At 38.0% G+C, this 27,543-nt stretch overlaps 1 protein-coding gene across 3 annotated transcripts in view; it reads right to left on the bottom strand.

Moving 5' to 3' along the window:
* Arpp21 (cAMP regulated phosphoprotein 21) overlaps window positions 1-27,543 on the bottom strand; it is a 165,707-nt gene that overhangs the window by 103,900 nt on the left and 34,264 nt on the right. For 2 of the 3 annotated variants that reach the window (XM_048348649.1, XM_048348650.1), the window contains exons 2-9: window positions 15,401-15,575; window positions 13,415-13,578; window positions 12,477-12,518; window positions 11,638-11,727; window positions 7,597-7,741; window positions 5,999-6,077; window positions 4,702-4,761; window positions 3,867-4,007 (exon numbers count right to left, since the gene is read on the bottom strand). In XM_048348649.1, coding sequence (XP_048204606.1) covers window positions 3,867-4,007; window positions 4,702-4,761; window positions 5,999-6,077; window positions 7,597-7,741; window positions 11,638-11,727; window positions 12,477-12,518; window positions 13,415-13,540 — 683 coding nt within the window. In that variant the 5' untranslated portion in view covers window positions 13,541-13,578; window positions 15,401-15,575. Of the gene's footprint in view, window positions 1-3,866; window positions 4,008-4,701; window positions 4,762-5,998; window positions 6,078-7,596; window positions 7,742-11,263; window positions 11,415-11,637; window positions 11,728-12,476; window positions 12,519-13,414; window positions 13,579-15,400; window positions 15,576-27,543 lie in introns of those variants that run through there. The other variant, XM_048348651.1, reaches the window with a different exon arrangement.

Raw genomic sequence — 27,543 nt, 5'->3', positions numbered from 1 at the left:
AAGGATATTATAGAAAATGTTAGAGGTCAAACACACTCAGTCCTGCCCCCATCCTCATCAATTGTATCATTTTGAGTTAATTATTTTGAACTTCATGTAAAAGTCATTTCTCTCCATGAAAAACTTCATAGTCTCAAATTACATTCTATAATTACTTGAATTGTTTCTTATTAGAAAAGAACGATATGGGAAATAAAACATAGCCCATGTGTAGCTGATATAGTAACAACTAGCTATGCATCTATGTCATAGAAGCATCTTATATGCTAATGAAATATCAGTAAAGAATAATCAAAAGTCAATATAAAAAGTTTTCCATCTCTTAACTTTTTAGTTCATTTTTATATCTTCAATCTACATTTATGTATTTCTTCTGAGTTAAGATGCCATTTGAAATATGCATTATAAAGTGTTTGTATTAGAGTAGCATAAATCTGTTTTCATTGAAAAGGTGTTGCTCAAACACAGAACTTGAAGATAGCCATATTAGAAATTCCCATCTCGGGGCTGGGGACATGGCCTAGTGGCGAGAGAGCTTGCCTCGTATACATGAGGCCCTGGGTTCGATTCCCCAGCACCACATATACAGAAAATGGCCAGAAGTGGCGCTGTGGCTCAAGTGGCAGAGTGCTAGCCTTGAGCAAAAAGGAAGCCAGGGACAGTGCTCAGGCCCTGAGTCCAAGGCCCAGGACTGGCCAAAAAAAAGAAATTCCCATCTCATGTCCCCTCCTTCAAATAAATAATTGTGTGTCAAACCCACCCTCATACTGAAACTTTTGTTTATTTTGGTCATTGCATGTCAATTGTACCAGTGAGAAAACTTTTGAAATATTCAGAGAATCCAACTTTCACCCCAAATATAAACAGTAACCACAACCACAGGAACAAAACACATCAGTATACTTAGTGACACCCATTTTTTCTTTCTCCCCTCCCTCCCTCCCTTCCTTCCTTCCTTCCTTCCCTCCCTCTCTCCCTCCTTCTTTCTTTCTCCCTTCTTCATTTGCTAGCTAGCTTTCTGTCTTTCTCTCTCTCTCCCCCTCTCTTTCTTTCTTCTCTTCCTTTTATTCCAGTTCCTTCCCTTCCCTTCCCGTCCCTTCCCTCTTCCCTTCTCTTTTTTCCCTTCCTTTCCTTTCCAGCTTCTCTTTTTTTTCCTTCTTTTTTTTGTAGTACTGAGGTTTGAACTCTGGGCCTCACACTTTCCAGGCGGGCACTCTACCATCTGAGTCACTATATCAGTCCAACATCTAGTTCATAAAATGAACATTTTGATACAATGCTTCATCCCTAACTTCAATAATAAACATAAACAAAATATGTATTTTTCCACAAAGAAGCACTTCTCTTTGATGGACTTGCTAACAGGGCATAGGTCCAGAAAATTGCAATGTAACTATTTGAAAAAGAAGATTCAATTCATCTTCTTTCTTTTTATTAGACTAAATTATGCTATTTTATTTAAACATGTACATATTATACTGTTGTCCTGAGAGCCAGATACCATTTCTCACCCACCCACTATCATCATCACCCCTTTCTCCTAAAAGTCATTCAAATCACAGAAATATGGTTGAGATAGAACAGGAAGACTTGACAACAGTGGATTGAATGCTGTTGAGCTCTATCCATTAGGAAATGCCTTGAAATATTATCACTAATGCTCATCTGTCTTTTGGGAGTAGACATAATTTGACTCATGGAAAGGTTTTTAAAGGATGATCCATAGGAGCAGGGGCTGAGGCAGGTTCAAGCCCTGACATGCTATTGAAAGTGTAAGCACATCTCAAGGCGCATTCTCTACTCACACTCACTATTCACTCCTCCTGAAAGTGCGAACATGTGGGATGTATTTTTAAATGGCCACTTTTAAATCTCACAAAACTGGTGCTTTCCGTGAAGTGAAAATATTTAGTAATATGATACCTATTAGTGGGGAACTAGGAGACAAACAAAGGATCTAGAAGTTACTGATAGAAGTGTCTAAAATCACAAGAAGATTTTACACATGCATTATCCAATGAGAGCATTTGGTATTTTCCACATGCATTATCCAGTGTGAATCCTTGAAATGTGGTTACCCTGGATGGAGTAATTAAAATCTTAAAGTTCAAGTGTTATTTCAGTTTAACTAAAATCAGTATAAGAAATGGGTAGCTTTTTGGAGTAAACAAACTAAGCAAGTATCCAAATGAGATTTCCCAGGCATCTTCAAAGTCTCCAAAGAATATGACCAATGCTTAATTCCCCAAAACTATTTTACAAATATATATATATATATGAATATGTTGTTGCAAAATCAGTGTAGATTTTACCAGCTCAAACTATTTCAAGCTCAATCTACTTAATCTATGGGTTTCTCCATGTGCTCCATGGCTTTGCAGAGAAAGCAAAACATTTAAACGAACTTGTCAATTGCTTCTCTATTTTCTGATTTCTACATTATGGTATCTGAAAGACAATTTTATAAAAAGAGAAAAGAAACCATAATGGAGAATGCAAACTGTCAAAAGTAATAAAAGTAAAACAACTTGCAGTATTTGATGGGGAGGGAAGAAAATGTAGTGGATTAAAGTACAATGATCTTTAATTCTCACTCCCATCAAAATAGGAGGTACACAGGTCAACCATCACACAAAGCAGAAAGCTAGCAAATTTCAAAAGGAGTTTTTCCAGCACAGGAGACTGCAACCAAAGGACCCAATAATTCTAAAGCCTTGAGAGCCCTTAAACATTATCCACTTCAAATGGTTCCACAGATACATAAGTCATTTGAAACCCAGAGAGAAAATACTCAGTGTCCTTAGATAATAGCTAAGCTTGGGCCCAGATCTCCCAGTGTACATCCTTCCACTATGACAGTCCCTCTGCCTCTGCTGAGCACACCCTAGTCTGAGTAGATAAAGAGCCTCATCTCCATCCCACAGGGCCCAACCTCTGGCGAGTAGAAAATAAAAAAGTATTTGAACCACGATACTATGCTTGCCACAAGAGCTCCTTCACTTCCATGGCAGGCCTACAGACTCAAGCAATTTAAACAGGTTCACCAAGTATGGGATTATAAGATGAAGAAGTTATAAGAGAGGGAACTTTACATTGGGCTGTTGTTGGAGTTTCATAAGACTTTTGTGACACTGTGGCTATACTGTATTTATAAGTTTTCTGGATTCAACACAGAAAGTTCCATGTTTCAAAGCCAATGAATATGCATTATGCATGGATACCTCAATAAAATGGGAAAAAATAGCAAGATAAAAAATGTGATTGTTTTAAGGAAAAAAAAGGCAAATTGTTAACCTTTTACAGCTAAAATATGGATATCAGCGAGCTCAAAATTCTTGATTTGCAAGGAACACAACAGAACAACCCTATTGGGATGACTACACAGAGGAGAACTGGATTTTAGAAGCTTTCTCTAGGTTTTGTTGTTTTTGTTGTTGTTCCAGAAAGCACAATGATATAGATGTCTTTAAGTCAGAAAAAGGAAAAGTAAAAAACAATCAGCCTGCACATGTCATGATTTTTGAAAAGTCTGTTATTGTCAATTTGAGTTGTATTGTACATAGTTTTATTTGTCATTTCATGGCATACTAATGATAGGAGGAAAATCATGTTTCAGGAACTATGCCAAAATAAAAAAATAAAAAGATTAGAGAATAAATGTGCTTTATTGCTTAAATCTCATCTGCTTGCTTGAGTTCTCAGATAATTGTCTACAGATAAATGCCACAGTGTTGCTGATAAGAGCAAAAGATAAATAACAGTGTGCATTTTAAATGTCATGTACTTAGACTCTTACACAGTGCTCTTATATGTGAATCCATAGGAGACAAAGCAAATGCTAAAGTAATGTAGTACTTGGGGCTTACATTCTGGTGCTGCCAGTCTTGTTGATGATTACAGATTTCCCTGTCTGATCCACATTATGATCCAATCCGAAATACGCTGCCACCCGGTGGACAAGCATCCTCTGATAAGAAGACATCTGCGGGAACTTCTTGTAATGGTTACTGAAACACAGTGATCACAAAGAGTGGGGTCAGCACATTCACTGCTGCTCCAGAGGAAATTTTACAGGCATGTACACCACTGTTCAGTTGCATTCAAACCACCAAAGCTCAATGAATTTCTGGCCTCCCTTCAGCTCCCCATTGCCAGCTGAAATTTCTACTTGTTAGAGATTCATTGATCAAGCTGCAATAAGGGTCATTGTTTCAGAGTTGCACCTTTCTCTTGTCAAAGAGAACTTTCTGTCTGTTGGAAAATATTCTGCTTTAATCCATGTGGCTTCATCCACGGAGGCAGGCCCAGGAAAAATGGTGGGATATAATACATGGCTGCAGATGCCTATCTGGAGAGGTGTCATTACCCAGTTTACACCAAAAGCAGCACAATTATTTCCAGGCATAACTGATGACAGCCAGCTGGAGCCCATTAAAAAACTATAATAAAAATGAAAAGGGTTGCTTATTCTATGCTAATCAGTGGCCCCCAGTTTATGGCCATTTTGTCAGAAATTTAATAAGCAAGAGTACCATGATTCAAGACACAGTTCCCATCAGTGCCCAGCTCCTACCTCCAATACCATCTCCTTTGACCAATCGAAAACCATGCTAAACAATGCTTTACTCCAGAAGGAATAATGAAACCTAAATACTAAACTAAGACACATCATAAAGTTTGCCAGCATTGCAATACACATACTTGGTGTCACCAATGAAATCAATAATTTCCTGCTCCATTTTCAAGAGGATCAGCCTGTCCCTGAAAAACAAATGTTAAAAATAAAAGGTTTTCAGTTTCCATTTCCCAATGACTTAAATAGTATATTAGCTGCCTGAAAAAAGTGATTGACATGGAAGTGCTTACAAATCTAGCTAATGTATCTTTGAAAACTGTTGATCATTTATTTGCATACTGTTTCTCTATAAAAAAAGATCATCTTATTTGTCAAGGATTTCATGGTTTTTCAATGATCCTTAAGGCTATTTATGGCATGCAAGGTACTGGGATTATAAAGCACAACAAATAAAAATATGTTTTAACTGAAAATTAGAAAGACAAGACCCAAAGAAACATGGATTCTATGATCTTCTTTATTGGGAATAATTAGTACAGGTTTAGGCAAGTCATAGCAGAGCATCACAAGAGCCCAATAGCTATACCCTTATGAACACATAAGATGATGCTAAGTGAAATGAACTCCATGTTATGGAAACGATTGTTTTAACACAGTTGTAACTACTTTCAACGTCCCATCTGTATCTGTAGCTTCTATTATTGATGATGTTCTTGTATCACCTTCCTGTGGTTGTACCTACACTATCTCTGTAATCCTATCTGAGTATATTGGAAACCGTGTATACTGGTATTAGAAGTAGGAAATTGAAAGGGAATACCAAAATTGAGAGACACAGGGTAAAAAAAAGACAAACAACTACAAAAGCAATACTTGCAAAACTGTTTGGTGTAAGTGAACTGAACAACTCAGGGGGGAAAGGGAAAGGGGGAGGAGGGAGGGGGGTATGAGGGACAAGGTAACAAACAGTACAAGAAATGTATCCAGTGCCTAACGTATGAAACTGTAACCTCTCTGTACATCAGTTTGATAATAAAAATTTGAAAAAAATAAAATTAGAAAGACAAAATTCAAGTATTGATTTTAGATAGGTATGTAAACTATTTAGAGCATCATCAAATGATTTAACGTCAGTCATTTCATTCTCATTATTTTCCCATTGGCCAGACATCTTTTTGTCACCAGGAGAGAAAAACCTGGTGTTAACTAGGTGTTAAGGCCATCTACAAGCTATAACATGCAAAGAACTAACAGGAAAGAGAAATGCAGGACACTGTCTCTTTAACACACACACACACACACACACACACACACACACACACACACACACTATACCTGATTTCCTAGAAGTTGCTTGGATTAATAACTTTGTGAGATTCTATTTGAACCTTCTCAAAATAAAAGGCTTAGTTAATAGTTTACCTGGAATTATTCTTTAAAGTGTTAATCAGAAACTCATGTAAGTCTATGCCTGTAGAATCCGTATATTCTTGGCTGCAATCTGCAATAAACAGGATGGAGTTGTCAGGAATGACAGTCGCAAGGTGGGGCAGAAAGGGATTTGTCAACCTTTTTCTTTCTGCTCAGGTAAATTTGAGATGAAATGACTGGCGTGAAAATATTCATTCCCCCAAACCTGCAGCCTGATAGTACAGCAGCAGAATAAAAATGAGCCTGGAGCACTGAAGGGATCCTGACTGTGGAGATGCCTCAATGTCACAGGAGGGGAAGTGTGCGTGGTGCAGTGTGGGGGTGTAGGCAGCGAGCACACATTCTATGCTCTGCGTGGGAACCGGGCAAGGCCCAGCCGTCATATGACAGGTACTCGCAGCACATGGAGACCTCACAAGTTTGAGATCCCACAACACTCGTGTTCTCTTAAAACAGAGAAGGTAAAAATTAAAAGTTCTGCTTCAAGAATACCTTAAAGACTAACTTCTACAAAACACAGGAGGGCATTAAATACTTTCAAATCTTTCAGATCTCCTTATGCCTGATAAAGCTTGTTTTCTAGAACTGGTTTAAGGATCTGAACTTCTCTTCTCTCAGTATACCTTGAGTTTTACATGGCAGTATCAGAGACAACCTTACAAGCAGAAATGTAGTTACAGAGTGATACTAAAGGGGACTGATGCTTTTCAACAACTTGTCAGATTCCTTATCAGATACTTAAAAAAAAAAAGCCTCTGCCAGGACATGTACTTAAAGGGCTCTTCATTTGAACTTGTAATATTTTGTTCAATAATTTGTATGACAATTTGATAAGTCTAGACTGTAGGACCATGGATTTAGGAGGAATATCTCATTTTTTGAAAACTATTTATTGAAGTAGAGTGATGCTTTTTGAAAGGAAACAGCAATTTTGACAGTAGATGTGTGCAAGAACAGAGTCTTCCATGTCAAGTAAGATGTCAGTCAGACAGTCTGCTGGGGCATCATCTGGGCTTTGGGGACTATATCAGTTGTGAAAGGAAAACCATTAATCAAAGAGAAAGTCTGCTGAGATTGGTGACTGGGGTGCAGTATGAGGAAGAGTGATGGAGGAGGTGAGTCTGATAAATGATGGAGGAGGTGAGTCTGATAAATGTACATTGTAAGCACACATGCCCATCTCACAAGGAACCTCCCTTGTACAACTCATTCATGAGTGCGAAGATGCAGGAAAGTTGTTAATTGAGTTGCCATGTATCTGTGAAGACTGCCAATACTCAAAGTCAACTGTTCTAATAAACCCAAATTTGAGAATATGTTCATATTATACCCTTTATAGACACTGGTCATTGGAAAGAAGAAATTTAGTTCTGAATCTGAAGAATCATATGATTCTAAGAACAATCACTTTGCTTCAGAGATAGACTGTGAACAGAAAGAAAACCAAGTTCACATCTTTACACGCAGTACTACACAAGTAACCTTATTGTGCTGTCTGCCAGGAGGTGCAGATTTGAGTACAGTCTGGACTGTATTCTGCTTTATGTGTGCCCCAGCTGAATACATGAAGAAAACATTATCACATTCACCTTTTGATAACATTCTGATCTTGGACTTTTCAGAGGTTTTATCTTTGTTTTTATCCTTTTCTTTTTCTCTTTCAGAGCCATCTTTCCTAGATTTATCCTCCTCTTGCAGGCTGGGGAAACTGGAAAGCTGTAAATGAATTGATTCCTGTTGGGGAGAAAATATAATAATTTAGGGCCAGATCTAATCATCTTGATCTGGTTTCCATTTTGCACAGAAGATACTAAGTACGGGAAAATGAAAGCCAGGTGCGGATTTCTCTCTCTTTTTTTTTTCCTTCTTCAATGGTAAAAAAAAAAATTAAATCTGTCAGAAAAATAATTGCCCTGTAAGGTGAATTGAACTTCAGAAGTCAATGAGAGGTCATGAGAAATATCTAGTATTAAAACTTTGCCTCATGAATATTAACCTTAATCAAATTAAGTTCCTGTAGATAACAACTTGTATTTTCTCTACAGGTTTATTTTTAATTCCTCTATCAGCAAGATTACATCAGAGCTACTGTCAGGTCCAAAAAAAAAGACTTCTGCTAGAACTCTTAATAAGGAAAAACTGGCAGAAACAAAGATAGACAGATTTTAAGAACCATAACTACAGATAGAAGAAACCCTAAACCCCCAATAGCCATTTTACAATAAAAACACTATCTTAGAACTACGTCAGTGATGATTTCTACTACTACAGTAAACCAAATGATGTAACAATAGGAATTCCAAGTATGGATGATCATAATTTGTTTGAGATGGCACTAGCAGATCATTATCCTTTATGATGAAAATAAGCACTGCCTTTTAGAAATCTAAGAAGCAAAATTGTATTTGTTAGTTATATATGTATAGTTTTTAAAAGAATAGTGTCTGTTAACTTTTTCCAAAATAAAATGTTGTCCCAAACTGGTGATATGATCGGTATAAAACGAACCCATTAGAGTACTGGAACTGGGCTTACATTAGCTACTTTGTACTAAAACAGGATTGTTTTGCATGAATTCACATTTATTAATTATTTGTTTCCTAGCATGTTCATTAGTTTGAAGAAAAATGAGCCAAATCATTTTTTTCTTTTTGAATCATCTATGCTATGATTAAAACTATTGCAAAAACCCTATGCCCATTTGTTTTCATGGAAGAGATTACTTGTTGGGAAAGTTGTATGCTGTAAGGGAAAAATATTCCCAGTGCCTAATTAACTGTGTATCTCAAAGCAAAGCTAGCATGCACTCTCTCTACATGTGACATCTGAGCTTGACTCTCAAAACTTCTCCAAACAGGGTTTCATAATGATGTTGGGCAAATCTTGATAATCTAACAAACATAAAACAAAAGTTCTCTGAAGCCACCACCTCTCTTTGTTTGAATTTCTGTGAACTTCCGGCTCAAATCAAGTTATCAGGCAGAGGGGAGGGGATTGGAAACAAAACAAAACATGATGAAGAGAATGAGGTAAAATTTGTTCTCATAAATATCTATCTAAGCTTTGTTTCATGAATTCCTTGTGTTTATCCTGGAGTTGGACATACACTAAGTATGTAAAACTGGTTGTAATTTGGTATTAGAGTGTTTTTGTCATGTGATGTGGAGCAGCAAAGTCTTAATCTGCAAGGATTCACAGAAGTGCTCTGGCTATTTGGCTTCTTGTGATCAGGAAACATTGAGCATTGCTCACTGAGAAGACATAGCTGGGCCTGTGATGAGGAAGAATGAACTCATCAGCTGATGAAGAGGGTAACTTTGACACTGGGACCATGAAAGTGGTCTCATTGCTTCTTCAAAACCAATCAAACCAACCAGCCTCCATGAGTTTAAATCCTAAAATCAAGGAGGCTTGGAAACATAAATGCAAGAGCACAGGCAAAAAGATATCCACTTTGAAAAATGTAGTAACTGATGCCATGTGTTGACAAATACTGTACTCAGAAAACAAAGAACAGTGTATTTTCTATACATAAAAACACATTAATGTGTTGAAAGAACACACAAAAGTGCTTAGAATTGGTAAAAAACAATCTCTTATTTTTTAATATTTTTATTGATATGCTCAATAATAAAATACAAGTGTTAAATAAATACATTGGTACAGGATAAGTTTATATCCAACAACAGTAAGAGAATGATTCAAGTTGCAGAAATACACTGGTAGGCAAGTAATATAACATTAGAAAAGCAAACTTCCTTTCACTCAAGGACAGACTCAGGTGTGGGTCTGAGATCAAGTAATACAGGCAGAAAGGGTCCCACAGGAAAATGAAGGCAATGTTCCAAATAAAGTGGCCATACAAACACCAGGAAAGTGATATAATCCATGTACTGTGCACTTCTGCCACTCTTCTCTGGGATTTAGTCCACACATTTTTTTTTTGTAAGTGCCAATGATATGAAGGCATTGACTCTAAGCTTAAAGACCAGCTCTTTATTCTCTTAAGAAGCAGCATGGCCTCCTGATGACATGTGTGTGCATGTGGGTATCTTCTATGAATCCCATGTTCCCACGATTCCTCAGCTAACCAAAGCAAAGCATGTAGGCTCTAGTTCTCCCTACAAAGCTAGTCTTGTTTGCTGAACTTGGAATCAGCAGCAACGAAGTACCCTTTCCGTTCTATCTCTCTGCACCAGTGGTACAGAGAAACTAGATTTAGGTTCAGGATGGGTACTCTGATACAGATAATCTCTTAGAAAAATTCACCCTGTGCCTTGTCAAAGGAGACAAAATGAAGATTAAGTCTAGAGAAAGCCATACTCCTTTGCCTGGCATTCAGAATGGGAAACAACTGGGTCATTACTTCTCCCAGAGTCTGTCATTCCGCCGAGTGAACATAGGGTATGTGCAGTACATTACAAGCCATCAATCAATATTTAATAATACAAGCCATGGTATTCACATTATTCCCCGTTTTCCATCTCCATTAAAAATAGAAAGCACAAATAAAATGCTGAAGGAAAGCCACACATTTCTCAGAGCCCAAGTAAAATAAAGCATGTATATGAAACAGAGTAATGGCTACTGAATGATAGCTTGTCCGTGCCTTAGGACATGAGTACCATGTCAAGAAAATGAAGCTCAGAAAAAAATACTCTTAGGACAAAAATCTATAAGGAATTTATTTTTGGTCCTTTTAAAGAAAGTGCTCTCAATGCTCTCTGAATCGACAAACAGAATTTAGAGGGTTTCAATTAAAGAGGAGAAACACGAAACAAAAGCAAACACAAATAATGATATCATAATCAATTTTCCCTCCGTTGGGCACAGACAAATCATTTTACAAATAGTCTTGACTGCTCTCAGCCTCTGAGAAAATAAGCAAAATTTCAGCAGCAAGACTATTTTTATAGAAATCTAATGTGATGCCTAAAAGGCAAATGAAAATAAATAAGATGTGAAGTTTTCCATTTTGGTATGGAAGAGTTTTGTTTGAATTTAGATTTTAGGCCCTAAAAATCTTTCTGTAAGGAACAAAAATAAATATAAAGGTATGCAGCAATGTATTAGTAATATCAAGCTCAGATTCATTTCTGGACAATATTTTGCAATACTAAGAAACTCCACCAAAGGCTATAAAAGTATTTCTCCAATGTTCAATGACCTCATTCCTTTAAGTCTCCTATGAGCCAACTGCTGTGTTTCTTATAGGCAAGTGTATTTTGGGGAGTTGAGGTAAGCCATCTCCAAAAAGGAAGGAGATGGGGTAACTTAGGACTATATTTGGTTCAGCCTTATCAAGACAGAGAGAGCCTTTGAGGAAGTTCAGCACTACTGTGGTTACTTTTTAAAGTATTAATCTAAATTCTTTTGAATTCCTTCCCATTTGCAGTGTTCAGAGAGTCTGGAAAAAAACAAACGTAATACTCTGTAATAAACTTTAAAAAAAAAAAAAAAAAAACCTCTTGGAAAATGTCTCATCACCAGGAGATGAAGCAAGTCAATTCTTTCTTCAGTTTTGTATTCCCCCACCCCCATCCAACACTGTAGTTGAATGCCCAATGACGCAGCATGCACACAAAGACAATTCCAGCTCATGCAATTGACAGTACTGACAGGGGATATACCTGATCCTGAAGACCTTCGCCCCCTGCTCTGGCCGATGACTCCTCACAGACTGCAAGACTCCGAGTCAGTTTACCTTTTCCAGCTCCTGACTGAGGTTGGGGTTGAAAAAAGGGAAGGAATGGAAAATAAAGACATAACGAAAAACAAACAGATGCCTTCTCAGGAAATCAATCAACTAATCTCCAGGTTCACAGGACTTTCCTAAATCAAAGTTTTTACATCTAGGCTCCGAGACGGATGCTTGCTTCTGTGTGTATCAGGGCCAAGCATCAGAAGTTTTGTTCTGCTGAGGACAGAGAGAAGCTGGATGCGAATGGACAAACTGAAGGGACAATTTTAGCTAACTATGACCATCTCATTGGGGGCACATGAAGTATGAGGAGAGGAGATTTCATGAGCATATTAGGAGAAAGAAAAGCCTCAAAATTGCTTTCCCCTGAAACTAAGTTTGAAGAGGATTTGACTGGGAAGATGAATCAAAGCAAGAATAAAGAATATGTGGGGAATAACTGGACTTATTTACTTCAAGGAAGACTTCACTTGATGAAACTGAAACATTCACTCCAAGTTTTATTTACAATGAAACAGAACATGTGGCTCCGTGTTTAGTAAAGCATACCCAAATATCCAAGTAAGGAAAGAGCTCAGATGTACAAAAGCACAGCTATTTAGACTCAAAACCTTCTAATTAAGAAACATTTGAGTGATAAGGAAAGGTAGTAAGCAAAATCATGCAAGTGCAACCTTTTGCATCTGAACTGTGAACCCACATAGTGAACTGAGATGGGCAATGAGCAATTTATAGATAATAGGGGCTCGGCAGACTCTCAAACCCTACCTTGGATTTTCTTCTCTCTTGGTTCTGAGCTGCCAGCCGCCTCTGAGTGTTCAAAACAAGAGAGAACAAACAGTAAAGCAATGAGAGAGAGAGAGAGAGAGAGAGAGGAGAGGTGTCATCATTTATAGCAGAGAAAACTACACTGACAGCTGTCTAAAACTTTTAGTGACTTATTAAACACTTTGAACCTATTAACTTTTAGATCTTTCTCCTTACAGCAAACACAGGAGAGGAGAAAAGCTAGCTTTAAAGGAATCACTATGAGGTTACTAGCCTTATTATATAAACTACTGGAATATAAAAAGAGTGAATACATTTATAGTTTAGTTTGTAGAAAAGCATCAGTACAGCCTGTTTGCAAGTTCAGTTCATGTTCCCTCAATCAAATTTTTCTCTTGTAAATTGTAGCACAGTTGATCAGGACCCTTCCCCTCTTCCTTGAAGTTCTTCCCAGCATTCCCCTCCTCCTGTCTGGCGTAGTGACTCTTTCCCTGGGGTTTCTTGGCCTTAGGTTTGTGGGATAGTAAGATTTAAACCTCAGCTTGCTATGAATGTCAACAGAACTCATGTCATTGGCATTTCTTACCTATGAGTAGAGACTACACCTTTCCATGAAATAGCAAATCCATTTCTAAGATTCAGATAGCCTAAAGCTGTTTCTGATGAACACACAGACAACACCAACTGACCTAGCAATCCATATGGAAATGCTGTGGGAAAATTTGGCAGTGAACTATGTTCCATAAATACTATTCATTTCAAAATGCATTCTATACTGTGATTTCGTTTGGAAAAAAATGGAGAATATTACTCTTAAGTGATTTTGTAATCATTATTTTAAGTATTTGAACTCCTACAACCATGAACCCTTCTGAATGTTCTAGAATTAAAGGAAGCAGCATGCAGTGGGCTGACAAACAGGGTCTCTGCAGGCTTACCTGTAGTTCCAGCTTCTCCTCTTCATCCAGACTTTCTGATTTTACTATGCCGTTCTCTGGAGCAGCATCCTGCTCTGTCCTTCCTTCCTCTACCAAGGCCTGGTTCAGGTCTCCTTGTTCAGACATTCTCCCAGATATAACTTAAATTAACAAAGTTTTATGCCCTAGAAGTTTACAGTATCAGAAAATAAAATCAATGCAAGTGAAGTGTTTATTGTTATTCTTGAGACATCTCATTTCTCTCAGTGCATTCAAATTCAAATGAGTGGCACAGGCGTTCCACCAGACTTACACAGAGAGCAGGACTGAGCAAGATGAGATGCGACATAGAGGCAGGTGCGATTTCCCATCCACTTCCCAAGCAAACAGGCACACACACTTGTGAACACACCTTCTATCAAAATGGACCAGCAAACCTTCCTGGAGACATATAACTCCCACCCAACTGCCAGTGCCCACGCCCTACTGCAAAGTAGAACAAGAAAATGAGACTATATCTCCAAATCTTGAACAAATGCCTCTCAAAACCTGAGTCAAAACCTAGTACTGATCATCTGTAGCATCTCCAAGATGATTCAACAATTATTTTTAAGTTTCAACCATAGAAACACTCCCTGAGGTACAAGGAATAAAGTATACTTTACAAGGGTCAAAACTCAACCGAAGAGGTAATAATTCAGTTATAAATTTGGCATTTGATTTTGGCAGTCAACCATCCAGGGTCAACATTTTCAGGCTTCAGAGTGACAGCTGCATTATTAAAAGCTAAGCCAGGCTCCTGTCAGCTGCCTGGGCTGCAGGCTCCTGTGGAAGGAAGACTTTAGCTCTGATGAAGCCATTCTACTGCACTCTGCCACTCCATGCCCTTAACAGATGACTACACAGACTGCAAATGGCTCTTCACTATGAAAGCCTGTTCTTTTTCCCCTCCCTACCTCCAGAAAATCCTTGATGCCTATTCACTCTCTGATGTGCTGTCAAATGAGAACCATTGAGAATTTGGCATTCATTTCCTCTTCAGTTTTTAAGCTATGTGAAAGAGGTAGGGAAGGAAGGATGGAAGGAAGGAAGCAAGGAAGGAAGGAAGCAAGGAAGGAAGGAAGCAAGGAAGGAAGGGAAAAAGAAGGAGGGGGGAGGGAAGAAGAGAAGGAAGGAGGAAGGAAAGAAGGAAGGAAAGAAGGAATGGAGGGAAGGAGAATTGGACAAAGTGAGAAAGGGAGGAAAAAAGAAAGGAAAACTAGGTCAAGGGAAGGAGAGAGAGACACACACATATAGTGCATAGAGCAAATTCTTTCTCAAACTCCTCAAGTAATGACATCTACAATGGCTGCAATGACAATTATTATTGGATAAATCAATGCCTTAGATGTTTCTCTGAGAGTATTTAATTACAATTTACCATTTACCTTCTTTTTGAATGGAAATAAGAAGCATGAGAAAAATCTACACCACAGCAATTTATAGTGGTAATTCACTAAAATCTACCATGGCAGAACAGATGGTATGGAATGATCTCTTTGAAGTATACAGGCTCATTTGGCAAAGGATTGTGGGAATGTACAAAGAAAAGTTTCCCTAAAGAACAGTAGTTTAAGTCTTTAAGTGAGCAGTGCTTTTCTGTTTGGGGAAGTTTGAAGATCCGGCTCATTGTGATAGACGTCTTTTAGTGCCGTGGCACTCAGTGTGTGTGTGGTTAACAAAATAAAAGTTTCATTTCTCAACCACAAACAGCTTGTTCCTCAGTGTATTAGGTAGGGGGAGGAGAAAGGACTTCTGTTGTACCAACTCATTTTTTAAGATCGTTTCAGAAAACAACAACAACAACAAAAACCCAGATCATATGACTAGATTTGAAATGGAATGCGTTAATTGAGCACCAATTTTCCAAACCACAAGCCATCCAAGTGATCTAGTCCAGGCACATAGGCATAATCGTGGATGAAAGAATAAAGCACGGATGAAGTGGCAGGCAGACAAGACCTTTACCTTTCCCGGAGAGTTCTTGTTGTAGGTCTTGGCGACTTACTAAGCTTCTGTTGCTCCTCGCCGGAAAAATCCACGCAAGTGATTCCAGACAACTGGTGTCCCATGTCCCCATTAACAGCTCAGAACACCCATCGCCATGCAGTGCCCTCACACGGTTTGACACATCATCGTCAGCCTGAAAAACACATGAAAAGTAAATAATAATAATTGCAACATTCATGGCAGGGCGAGGCACTAGATAAACAAGACAGGGTTTCTAACACTAATGACCGGCTTCCAGCAAATCACGTTCGCGGCTTGATCCAGCTCCACCTGTCTCCGGCTGCTTGCTTCTTCTCTAATGAAGGCTACAGCCTGCTGTTCAAGTCAGAGCGGCACCCACGCAAGGAGCTAAAATTAACAATTGCATTATGCACCGAAGATTACTCACTTCAATTTTAACCTTTTTTAGTGAAATCTCGCACTTCGTATTAAAAAATACATAAGCTTGTGTGTTTGCTTCAGTGAGACTCAAGATCACCTCTGAACAATAAAAAAAAAAACTTGACTCCTTTTCTTTAAAAAAAAAATAAAACCAAAGCCTTTGTCTTAATTATAGATTAATATATTTTAATTCTGTGTCCGTGACTATTTTCTTTATGAGACTTGCCTTAATGTAGTTAGTATATTTAAAGGCTTTGATTTAATGAAGTGTCATCTACAAAGCCTTTTTTTTCTTTCTAAAGAGAAGGATGAAAAAGAAAACTTTTGTAATGGTTTGGCTAAAGAAACATTGCTTCCACTCCCCGTGAAGTTCGGGAAGAATCGGTAATATTCCTATTGCTTGATGAACACAATCTATCTGCACCCCTCCCTTCTGAACAGCATTGCTCTGCCAGCTGGGTATTCTGTTTGACAGCAAAGAAACCCTGTCATAGGGGTGCAACAGATTTGCTAAAGCCAAGCCTGTTGAAAACAATCCATGCTATAATGTGCACTTGCTTTTTCTCGCAACTCCTACAGGAGCAGTGGCAAAGACAGCTTGAATGCAAACACAGAGACGGGCTCCTAATAACGTTTGCCAACACGGGGCTGCGATCCCCTGCTTTTCCTGCTACCGCTCCTGGGGGCACACCCGCTGACTCCTCTAGCTCACTCAGCTCTTTCTGAGTATCTCCAGCCATGAACACACTGGCTGCATTTCAGTTATTTGGTCTAAAGTTTGGAAACCCAAGTTTAATTAAACATGGTTGGTTCCTTACAGGGTTTTTTTTTTCCTTGTGGGTATATTAACAATGTGTTTATTACAAAGCCATTTGCTGTCCAAGTGGAAAATGATTGTTGAAAATACAATCACTTCTACAGTCAATAATGTCTCAATTTAAATCACTTACATAGTCAATGATTTCTGGATTTTAAAAAAATCTTGCATTAAGATAGATGATTTGGCTTTAAAATTGTGTAATTGGTTGTGAGAAATCATACAACTCTCAAACCAACATAGATTGAAAATAAAATGGATGGCTAATCCACATAATTTTAAGTCTTCAGTTTCAACTAGTTCTCACACAGCTATTGTAATGGATACCAACTATTACACAGAAGCCAACATTATTTAACTTAGTGTCCACTGAAGCTCATGATCAAATTTGTCTTAGAAAAAGTTTAGGTAAAACTACCAAGGTGAGATTAAAACTACCAAATGTTTTGGGGATTCTGTTTTACTTCCCCCTGTTGAAAAACATTATCAGAAGTAACTGTAACCACATTGTGTCTGTCACCCCTTTTTTTGCCATGTACGTTCCGGTTTGGCATTGGACTTGATTCTGGCAGGTGAATGGTAATGCAGTTCCCAGTCCAAGGCTTCCTTGATACATTATTCCAGCAGCAGTGGGAGGATGCAGCATATAATTCTTCCCATGAAGGAAGAACCAACTGGTATTCACGTAACTAGCTCAAAGTGCTAACAGGCTGGATATATGTGTTTGCATAATTACCAGGACACATTTTGAAATAGCATCAAGCTCTAAAGTCAGCGAGGTATTATTCTTGCCTGCCTGAATCATAAAGTCATCATCCAGCAAGATAAAAGAGAATATGGGCATATGGGAGTGAGCAAAGATGAACATATGGATCACAAATATTTTAGTAACTGATTAAAATTGTTCTCTTTGCTAAGAGAGAGTTGCCAGGAATACAGCCTTCTCCTAGCAATCTCCACTGCCATTCAGGCTCTGTCTCTTATAAGTTCTCTCATTTTCACACACATAAAAATGAAAATAAAATCACAGACTATATTCAAGAAGTGCTCTTATCTGTAGCATTTTGTGAAAAAGTTATGTTACTAAATTTTAATTTTCGTAGTTGGAAGGTAGAACACAAAATGTTACTATACTTTTATTTTTAGTGGGAAATATTATTTAACCACCCATGTTAAAATGCCATTCATTGATGATTTGAAAGAGAAACCATGGGAAATTGATTAACAATATCATCAGCTACTTAGAAAAAAGAAAGTGGGAAAGATAATTATTATTTACTCTTACATTTATGCTTTTTAGCTTATTTTGGAGTTGAAAACAATAGCAGTTAGAATTTTGAGGCTGACTTTGCAAAGAGATGGATGGAAATAGAAAATAATTACCTTAAGTGAAGTAAATCAGGCCCAGAAAGACAAAGGACATATGTTCTCTCTTATATATGGAAGCTATAACTCATTTGTAAATGTACAAGTAAATGCATACTGGGTTGTACACAAGTGCACACAAACATAATCGCCAAAGTACGGTATTGACAGAAGAGAATTAAAATGGTGTTACTCCTCAGATAAACAAACTCATAATCTAAAAAAATGAGAATACCTGGAAACTGGCACTTGAAAGTCTAGGGGGACAGAGTAGATGAACAGAGAGAGGAAGGGACAGGAAAATGGAATCATACTATCCAGTGCATATTCTATGAAAGTAAGAAAATTGAGGAGAGTACCTGGGTGGGAATGGAGGGATGGAAGAAGATGCTGACATGGATCAAGATGTATTGAACTTAAAAACTGATCATTGAAACACCATTGTACAATTACTTAAAGATAATAACCTTATACTAAAAAAGAAGTTTGACATGATCAAAAAAAAAGAGGGAAAGGGAAAAAGGTACAACATGAAGCAGCATTTGTTGTTCCATTACCACCAATAAATTAACTCTCCTAATTATGTGTGTGTGTGTGTGTGTGTGTGTGTGTGTCTGTGTGTCTGTGTGTCTGTGTGTGTGTTACATATTTGATTGCCGTGCTTCCAGGAAGGCAAGTTAAGACCTAGATTTGATTCAAATTCTAATGATGATATAATCCTCAAAGCATCTAAATGGAAATTAAAGTTGAATTCTATTTTCATTATGAGTCACTTTATCAGTCATTTTCTTCCCAATACAGATACTAAAAATTAACACAGACCTGCTTAATCTTATCATACCTAAATCAGTCTAGGATAAAACAACACAGCCAAACTTTACTCATCTGGACAATTAAAACTTTTCCTCTCTATGCACATTACATGGCTGATAAGAGCTCCACAGATAAAAACCTCTTGCTGCAGTGACAATGATAATTGGTTAATTTTCCATTTAAGGTATATAAAGACTGCCAGATCACATAAATTAAACTGCAGATCATTTGTACAACAGTTATCCTCCTGAAGATTTTTTTAATGTGTAAGGTTATATTTAAAGAGAGTAAAAAGAAATTCGAATGTGATTCCTGTAGAAACTAGAGTAACAATGGCATGAATAGAGCTACAAATCAGAAGTTTAACAAAGTCTAAATTTTTTCCAGTGACAAAAAGTAAATCATCAAAGAGAAACTTTCACAAAAACGTAATTTTTCAGTCTAACTCTCTGATATATGTACAAGAAACATTCAGCCAGAAACTTAATGCTTTAGCTAAATTCTTTTTGGTTAGCTCAATAGCAATGCATACTAGAATCAACATGAAAATGTAAAAAACACATATAGGAGAAGAACTCTCCATCTAAGAAAAGAGATTTCAGATTACAGTATCACACCTGCAATCCTGGCTATGCAGGAGGCTGAGACCTGAGGATCACGGTTCAAAGCCAGCCAGGGCAGAAAAGTCCTTTTAGCTCCAATTAACTACCAGAAATGGGAAATGGTGCTTTGGCTCAAAGTGGTAGAGTTAGAATTGATCCAAAAAGAGCTAAAGGATAGTGTCCAAGCTCTGAGTTCAAGCCCCATGACCAACAAAAACAAAATATGATAAAAGAAGGAAAGAAGGAAGAAAGGAAGGAAGGAAGGAAGGAAGGAAGGAAGGAAGGAAGAGATTTCAGGATTATGATTTTGGGAAACTGGAGTGCTTTACATAAATATTCTTGTTTCAACTTCGTTTAAGAACCAAGCAGTTTAAAAACAGTACTTAAATAAAGAATCTCTCTCTATCTCTCTCTCTGTCTGTTTTTTCTTTTTTTTTTTTTTGTCATGAGGTTTGAACTTAAGGCCTAGGTGTTGTCCCTGAAGCTCTCTTGCTCAAGGCTAATGTTCTGCCTCTTTGGGTGTTTATTGGATATAAGTCTCACAGGGACTTTTCTGTACAGATTTACTTTAAATATTGCTCTTCAGATCTCAGCTCTCTGAGTAGCTAGGATTATATGTGTGAGCCACCTGTGCCAGGCTAAATTTCTCCTTTTTTTCTTCACACTATCAGAAAATAACTTATGTCCACATTTATCAGAATCCCAACAATGACAAGAATGAACACCAAAGCTTCAGATGTAAGAATATTTCTGCAATGATATGAATGACTTCTATACTACAGGAGGCCTGATGTCAAGAAAATCATCTAAAGGAAAGTGCTTCCTTATTAAAAAATAAATCCTTTTAATGAGTCCTTACCAAGTCTCTACTATGTACTGGTGTTCTACATTATGACATTATTCAGGTCAACACAATTTCTTTTGAAATGATTTTCTTTCTTCCTGAATATGATATAACTATAAATAAACAAAGCAGTGTACACACCAAAAGATCAAAGTCAGAAAATGATAGTACAAGAAGAAAAACTGGCATTCTCCCTTACAAAACTTCCTCTGTCATGTTGATGGATTAAATCTATGGATGTAATCTGTCCTAGCTAGTACATGACTTGCATAAATACACACAAAAAAAGTGTACCCTCATTATCTGTCGGCAGTATTTTGACAGTATTGAGGTTAGTTTTATTTGACTAAATGACTATTGCATTTAGTCCAAGGAGTTTCAAATGACCTCAACTTCCATAATTAATGCCATCCAATCATCACCTTGTTTCCAATACCATGGTATTAAGAATTAAGGTTTATGTAAATGCAAAGGTGTCAATAACTCCAACCAGTCATTAACTCCAACTAGATGTAAGTGGGTAAACTGTGAAAGGGCAAAGAACTAAAGTTGTAGAGCTAGTTTATCTGACATTCAATCCAATGATGTGGCTAAATCCATCACCACAGAGGGGCAGGGTCAAGAACAGATTTCTTGACTGAGGATGGAGTTGGGGTGTTGATCTCTTTTCAATAAATGCCTCTCTTTTTCATTTCTTCCCTTCCTTCCTTCCTTCCTTCCTTCCTTCCTTCCTTCCTTCCTTCCTTCCTTCCTTCCCTTCCTTCCTTCCTTCCTCCATTTCCCCCCTCTTTCTTTCCCTTTCTTTCTTTCTTTGCTTCCTTCTTTCTTCTTTCTTTCTTTCTTTCTTTCTTTCTTTCTTTCTTTCTTTCTTTCTTTCTTTCTTTTCTTCTTTCTTTCTTTCTTTCTTTCTTTCTTTCTTTCTTTCTTTCTTTCTTTCTTTCTTTCTTTCTTTCTTTCTTTCTTTCTTTCTTTCTTTCTTTCTTTCTTTCTTTCTTTCTTTCTTTCTTTCTTTCTTTCTTTCTTTCGTGTGAGGTGTAAGGATTGAACTCAGGGTATGGGTGCTGTCCCTGAGCAATTTTGTTCAAGGCTAGCTCTCTACCACTTTGAGCCACAGCTCTATTTTTGGTTTTCAGGTGGTTAATTGGAGATAGTCTCGCAGACTGTTCTCCCCTCACTGGCTTCCAATCATGATCCTCAGATCACAGCCTCCTGAGTAGCTAGGATTATAAAGGAGATCTAGACCACATTTACCTAATCTAAGCAATTGATTCACAGAATGTTGCAAGTGATATATATATATATAGTGGACCACTATCTTCTTCCTTGCAACCAGCAAACACTAAGGAAAAACTGCATGAATGAGTTTTTTGAAGATGGATGGATGATTGCCCCTGATTTTATACTTCAGTTTCATGGAAGCTTCTATCCATTATGCTCAATCTTTCCAGGAGTCCTCAATGTCCGTATGCCATAGCTATCAAAATGTTGTAAGATTGTCTGCTACCTATCTGTCCAGTTTCTGTCCTACACATGCAAAACACATAGTGCTCTTTTTTTTTTTTCAAGGAATATGAGTCTTCCCTATGTTTTTTGTCTTTCAGAGGTTATGTGGGACACATGCCTATGTGATTCCCGAACATGGAACACGGGGCCTGAGCACTGTCTCTGAGCTTTTTTGCTCAAGGCTAAAATACTACCACTTGAGCCATAGTTCCACTTCTGGCTTTAGGTGGCTAATGGAAGATAAGAGTCTCATGAACATTCTTGCCTCATTGGCTTCAAACCATGATCTTCAGATCTCAGTCTCTTGAGTAGCTAGGTTTACAGGCAAGAGCCACTCACACCTGGCAGGATTTTTTAAAATATTAAACAACTGGTTAGGTTATACACTGGTATTACATCACATGTAACATTCAGATTCAAGTTTGTCTCCGTGATCCTGTATTCCAGGATCTCTTAAGCAGCACTGTCATTCTAAGTCAGATTTCACTTGATACCTTTCCAAATACTGGAACTTTGTGAATTGTTATTCAGTAGGTAACTTGGCGAAACCAGGCATCTTAAATAACCAAATCTTCTAGGATTCCCAGGGTAACCTGGGTTTTCCTCTCAGTATCACTGTCCTGTGTTTGAGTACACGAAGAATAATACTTTTTAAAACAGGAAAGTAAAATACAATGAGCCTTTTGCTTTGTTCCCACATGCCAGAACTCCTGCTTCCTCTAAATTCAACTCAATTTAATATTTCTAAAAAAATGCTTTTTGTCTTCCTGTCAAGAAAATATCCCATATTATTCATTTTCAGTTACTCATACTGGAGATATCTTGAAATGGAACAAAAACTTAACACCAAATTCATATTTCCTATCCTGGTTTAAATGGTTCAGAAGTATAAAATTCCTCATCACTTTATCATGATAAAAAGTATTTTTTACTGGTTAGAAGAAATATTAATTTTTCAAAAATAATTGGCATATTTGACATGAACTCCTTTCTCCTTCATTCCTACAGGACTTTTTTTAAAGCATCTGTCATTGTTAAACAATGAAAATTAGGAAATATGACGCAGTTACAAGTACAGGAGTGGGAGCTAAATGTTTGAGCTATTAGAGCCTTTCTCAGAGAAAAGAAGAAAGGAAGAGACACTTCCAAAAAGTGAACAAAAGCAAAGAAAAGTGCAGCTTTTAATGGTATCTGATTTTTTAAATAGTCAGAAAAGTCATGCTGTAGTTGTTTTCTCCATGTAAACTAGAGAAAAACATGACATTCCCATTACTTGTGGTCTTTGTTTTCCTGTGTGTATAATTAGTATTTGATGCTGTAAAGGAATCTTTCAGGCTTTATGGGCAAATGGATCATGTGTTAAGTTAATGGTAAGGAGTAAGTATGGAAGTTATACCCCTTACCTGTGATTGCATCTCCCTTCTCCTCAAAAAAAATAATCAACAGGTTTCCCAAAGAACAAAATTGTGAGTATGCTTCCTCCACCTCAAGAGGTACAAAGTGAGTCTGAATGACTTGCAATTTTAGGAGCTGTGACTAAGTTGAGCTGTGTCCTGCTGTGGGACTTGAGGAGACACACTAAGAAGACTTTTTCATTACAGAGGGATGCTCTAGCCTATGCCTTTGTGCTAACATGTTGATAGGAGGCACTTCCTATCATATTCAGCACTCACACCAAGAAAGCAACAGCTGCTTTTTATTGAGTGCTTACTACATGGGTAATTGAGACTTTCATATGGTTGTTTTTATGTTTTATCATCACATCAACTGCATCTATTTGGTTAGCTTCCTGTATGAAAGACAGAAAATTGCCTGCCTGCCTCATGCCTTTAGTGTTAAGTCATCTGGCTCATGTCTCTCCAATCACTGGATCCTTTGGTAATGTAGATGAGTCAGTCTTTAGCAAAGTTCAAAATTTAGACCACGTAGTAAAACACACACACACACACACACACACACACACACACACACACACACACACCCAACCCACTGCCATCCAACTATTATACAAGTCACACAATTATGATTGCATTTCCCTACTTTGTATATTAATTCTAATACTGGGATCAGTATCTGGCATAGAGTAGGATGTGTTGACTCAGTGAATGAAAGGGGACCTTCAACTCTACTTGAAGTCCAGTCAGCAATGGCTGACTGAGATCAAAGCAGCCAGAGGACTAAGGCAACGAATAAAACCAACCATGTACACACTGCTCATGGCAGAATAAAGGTACTCCAAATCCTTCTTGGAAGCTGATTTTACAATAGCAGTGATTAAGAAAACTAATCAACATAGCCAGCGAAGAACAGAAACAACCAAGTGGACATTCTCATTAAAGACACAAAAGGGGTGCTCAATCCAGAACTAATCTCACTTTCATATATTTCTTTGGACTTCTGGTCCTTTTCTGGGGTTTTTATGTGAAAGGAATGGCAAAATTTATCCTCTGAAACTGCCTGAACATCTAGGCCAGGGTTATAGCTCCAGATGAGAAAAAAATCCCTTCAAGATGGGTGGCTTATGTTAGAATTTTTCCCAAGGAAGAAAGGAATAGAAGGGCTCTTTCTTCCACTTCTGAGCTATGCTCTGGTGAATGGTCCTATGACACTTCTAGTCTTTCTGTCACTCTTAGTTGCTGTCTACCATTCCTTAGAGATAGAGCACCATTCCCTTCAGGCACTGTTGTCTTACCTGTCATATCCTTTTTTAACCACTGGACTTTTTATGTTTTGTTGTTGTTTCTGTTCTTGGTTGTTTTTCTTTATGTCCAGAAAAAATACGACCCCTTACTACTCAAAATTACATATTGGTAATACCACAGGCACAGCCATGAAGACAAAACTACATGGAGATCAATATGTTTGTTAAGGAGAAATGTTCAGTGTTTAAGAAATAATCCCTATATCCTCAGAGGGGTACCTGAAAGAATGGTTACTTGAAACACTAGATACATAAATGTGACTTGGCATTGGCCTGTTTTGTTCATTCATTGGGCAGCATTGTGAGGATTTGTGACCACCACAGTCAGATTTCTACAGGATTAGTCAGATAGACTGGGCTAGAGAGAAGCAATAAAAGCCACCTCTGAATGAACAGGAACTGAATGAACAGGAAGGATCCAGTTCAGGAGCTGGAGCACTAACAGAAAGGTAACAAAGCATTTCATCTGATCTGCTCCACCAATTTCTGTAGAGAAGGAAGTCAGCAGGGAGAGCTGGCAGGAGCCTTGTAGCTTCAGAGGGAGGGCTGAGGCTCCAGTGGAAGATGACTATAGCTTATGGCATTAGCGGTATAAAAGAATGTTTCTAAACTTTTATTTCAAAACCATTAAGGTTTGGCTTGTGTTTGTGTTTTGTGTGAAAATCTTCCACATGATAAATGTCAGCACTGAATTCTAAATTCTCTAGATGAAGGGCCCTCAGGCCACTGTGTACTCCAACCCCCAGTTCTTGTAGAGCCAGGACACAATCTTTACCAATTTGCTCAGATGACAAATAGATGTGACCCATGGAGGAAAGTATTTTCAAGAACCTCATAGCACATTAGTGAAGAGGAATCTAGGTTGTTACAATGTGCCCAGGGCTTATCCAGAAGATAATTTCCACTTGAGCCATCAGAATGGGTATATGTCTGTATTAGGCAGTACTTGGGCTCTAGAGCCATCTATGACCATAATATTTAGACCCCAGATGCCCTGCTTGGGAAATAGCCTAAAGGAAAGATATAGTTAGTTAGAATCATGGGACTAGTCATGCTGATATACTTGGGCTACTGGAAGAGGAAGAGAAATGAGGATCTCCATATAAGGCTACCCTAGGCAAAAGTTAGTAAGCTGAGACCCTATCTAAAAAAATTAAAAAAAGACAAGCATAATGGTACATGATGGTGTTTCCAACTACTCAGGAAGAGGAGATAGGAGGCTGCTATTTGGAGGCTAACCCTAGGTACATTAGCAAGAAACCCTACCTGACATAAATGAACAAACATTACAAAGAAGATAAGGGGCCTGGCTCAAGTAAGAGGACACTTATGTAAATGTGAAGTCTCAACTTCAGTTCTAGTTAAATCATGCCCCCTCACATACACAAAGTAGATGGGACCTCTTTTTCCTTGATGAAAGCTTGACTCTATGTAATTTTATAGAAGAAAAACACTTGCTTAAGGAGTTGGTTGGATTAAAAAACAGAAGCATTTTCAGGTTAAAAAAAATCTACTAGATGCTCACCTACCCCCACCCTCTTTATCCAAATATCTCCAACCAGATACATCAATTCTGGTAAAGTATGATCAAGGAAAGCAAGAGTTTTCTGGTTGAAATCTCCAGGTGTTTAACTAATAAATACATATTAGTGATTTTTAAAAATGACACCTTATTCAGATCTGTGAGTTGAGTGCCCGCTAGCATCACCTGTTACTATGGAAACAGAGAAAGCTGGTCCTTACAACAGTCACAAAGAAGGTACTGAGAAGTTGTAGATGATGTCAGAAAGCACAAGATCATTCTGTTTTTTTTTTTTTTTGTTTTTTTTTTGCCAGTCCTGGGGCTTGGACTCAGGGCCTGAGCACTGTCCCTGGCTTCTTTTTGCTCAAGGCTAGCACTCTGCCACTTGAGCCACAGCGCCCCTTCTGGCCGTTTTCTGTATATGTGGTGCTGGGGAATTGAACCCAGGGCCTCATGTATATGAGGCAAGCACTCTTGCCACTAGGCCATATCCCCAGCCCCATCATTCTGTATTTGGTTAACGAAAAATGTTGGTCATTTCCTCAAAGTTAGAATTTTAAAAATATAAAATTGTCTTTTTCAAGCCAAGCACATAGCCATCATGCATGCCTGCAATCCTAGCTACTAGGGGTGTAGAGACAGGAAGAGTTCCAGGCTGGCCAGGGTAAAGAAGGCAAGACCAGGACTTATAAAAAAAAAATACAAACATAAAAGCTGGGGTTTGTTTCAAGTGCTAGAGCCTTGCCTAGTACGTAAAAGGTACCAAGTTAAAAAAAAAAAGTATAAGGTGGATGTTGATGGCTCGAATCCTAACTACTCAGGAGACTAAGATCTGATATTGTGGTTGGAAGCCAGCCCAGGGAGGAAAGTCCTGTGAGAATCCTATGTCCATTTAACCACCAGAAACCCCAATGAAGAACTGTGGCTTAAGTGGTAGACCATTTACCTTGAGCAAAAAGCTCAGGGACAGAGTGCAGGCCCTGAGTTCAATTCCCAGTACTGGCACAAAAACATTTCTTAAGTGTCTTTTTTTACTTCTAGTATCCAAAAGTCAACATCCTCTGGCTTCCCAAACTTTAAGGCTCTTTCTCCCAGACTCCTGCCCACTGCCTAGTTGAGTCTGTATATGTATATGTCCTTGGCTTTTGTTTTGCATGGACAGTTTTTCATTGTCAGGACTGGAGTCTGAGAGGACAAGTTAGCTGCTTTGTCAATTTAATCAAATCCCAAACAAACTCATCTTTCCCTTTCATCATATTTCTTTTATTCTTTATGGGGGCAAACAAATGAAAACAGTAACAACCTCAGATCTAGGGTCCTGATGAAAAGTCTCATATTAGAAGGAAAGAAGGAAGAAAGAAAGGAAGGAAGCAAGGAAGGAAGGAAGGAAGGAAGGAAGAAGAAAGGCAAGTAAAGGAAAGAAAAGAAGTTACATTCCTATAACAAAGTAGGACAACCTGATCTCTAGAATGGAGGTTGGGCATGCGTTATCACACCAAAGTATAGTAACGTAAGCGAATTTGGCTGTTAAAAGTTTGCAGGAGTATATATCC

Source organism: Perognathus longimembris, chromosome 6 (assembly GCF_023159225.1).
Source record: "Perognathus longimembris pacificus isolate PPM17 chromosome 6, ASM2315922v1, whole genome shotgun sequence".
Taxonomy (NCBI): domain Eukaryota; kingdom Metazoa; phylum Chordata; class Mammalia; order Rodentia; family Heteromyidae; genus Perognathus; species Perognathus longimembris.
The sequence above is the reverse complement of the archived record's forward strand: the minus strand, read 5'-3'. Positions and strand labels throughout refer to the sequence as shown.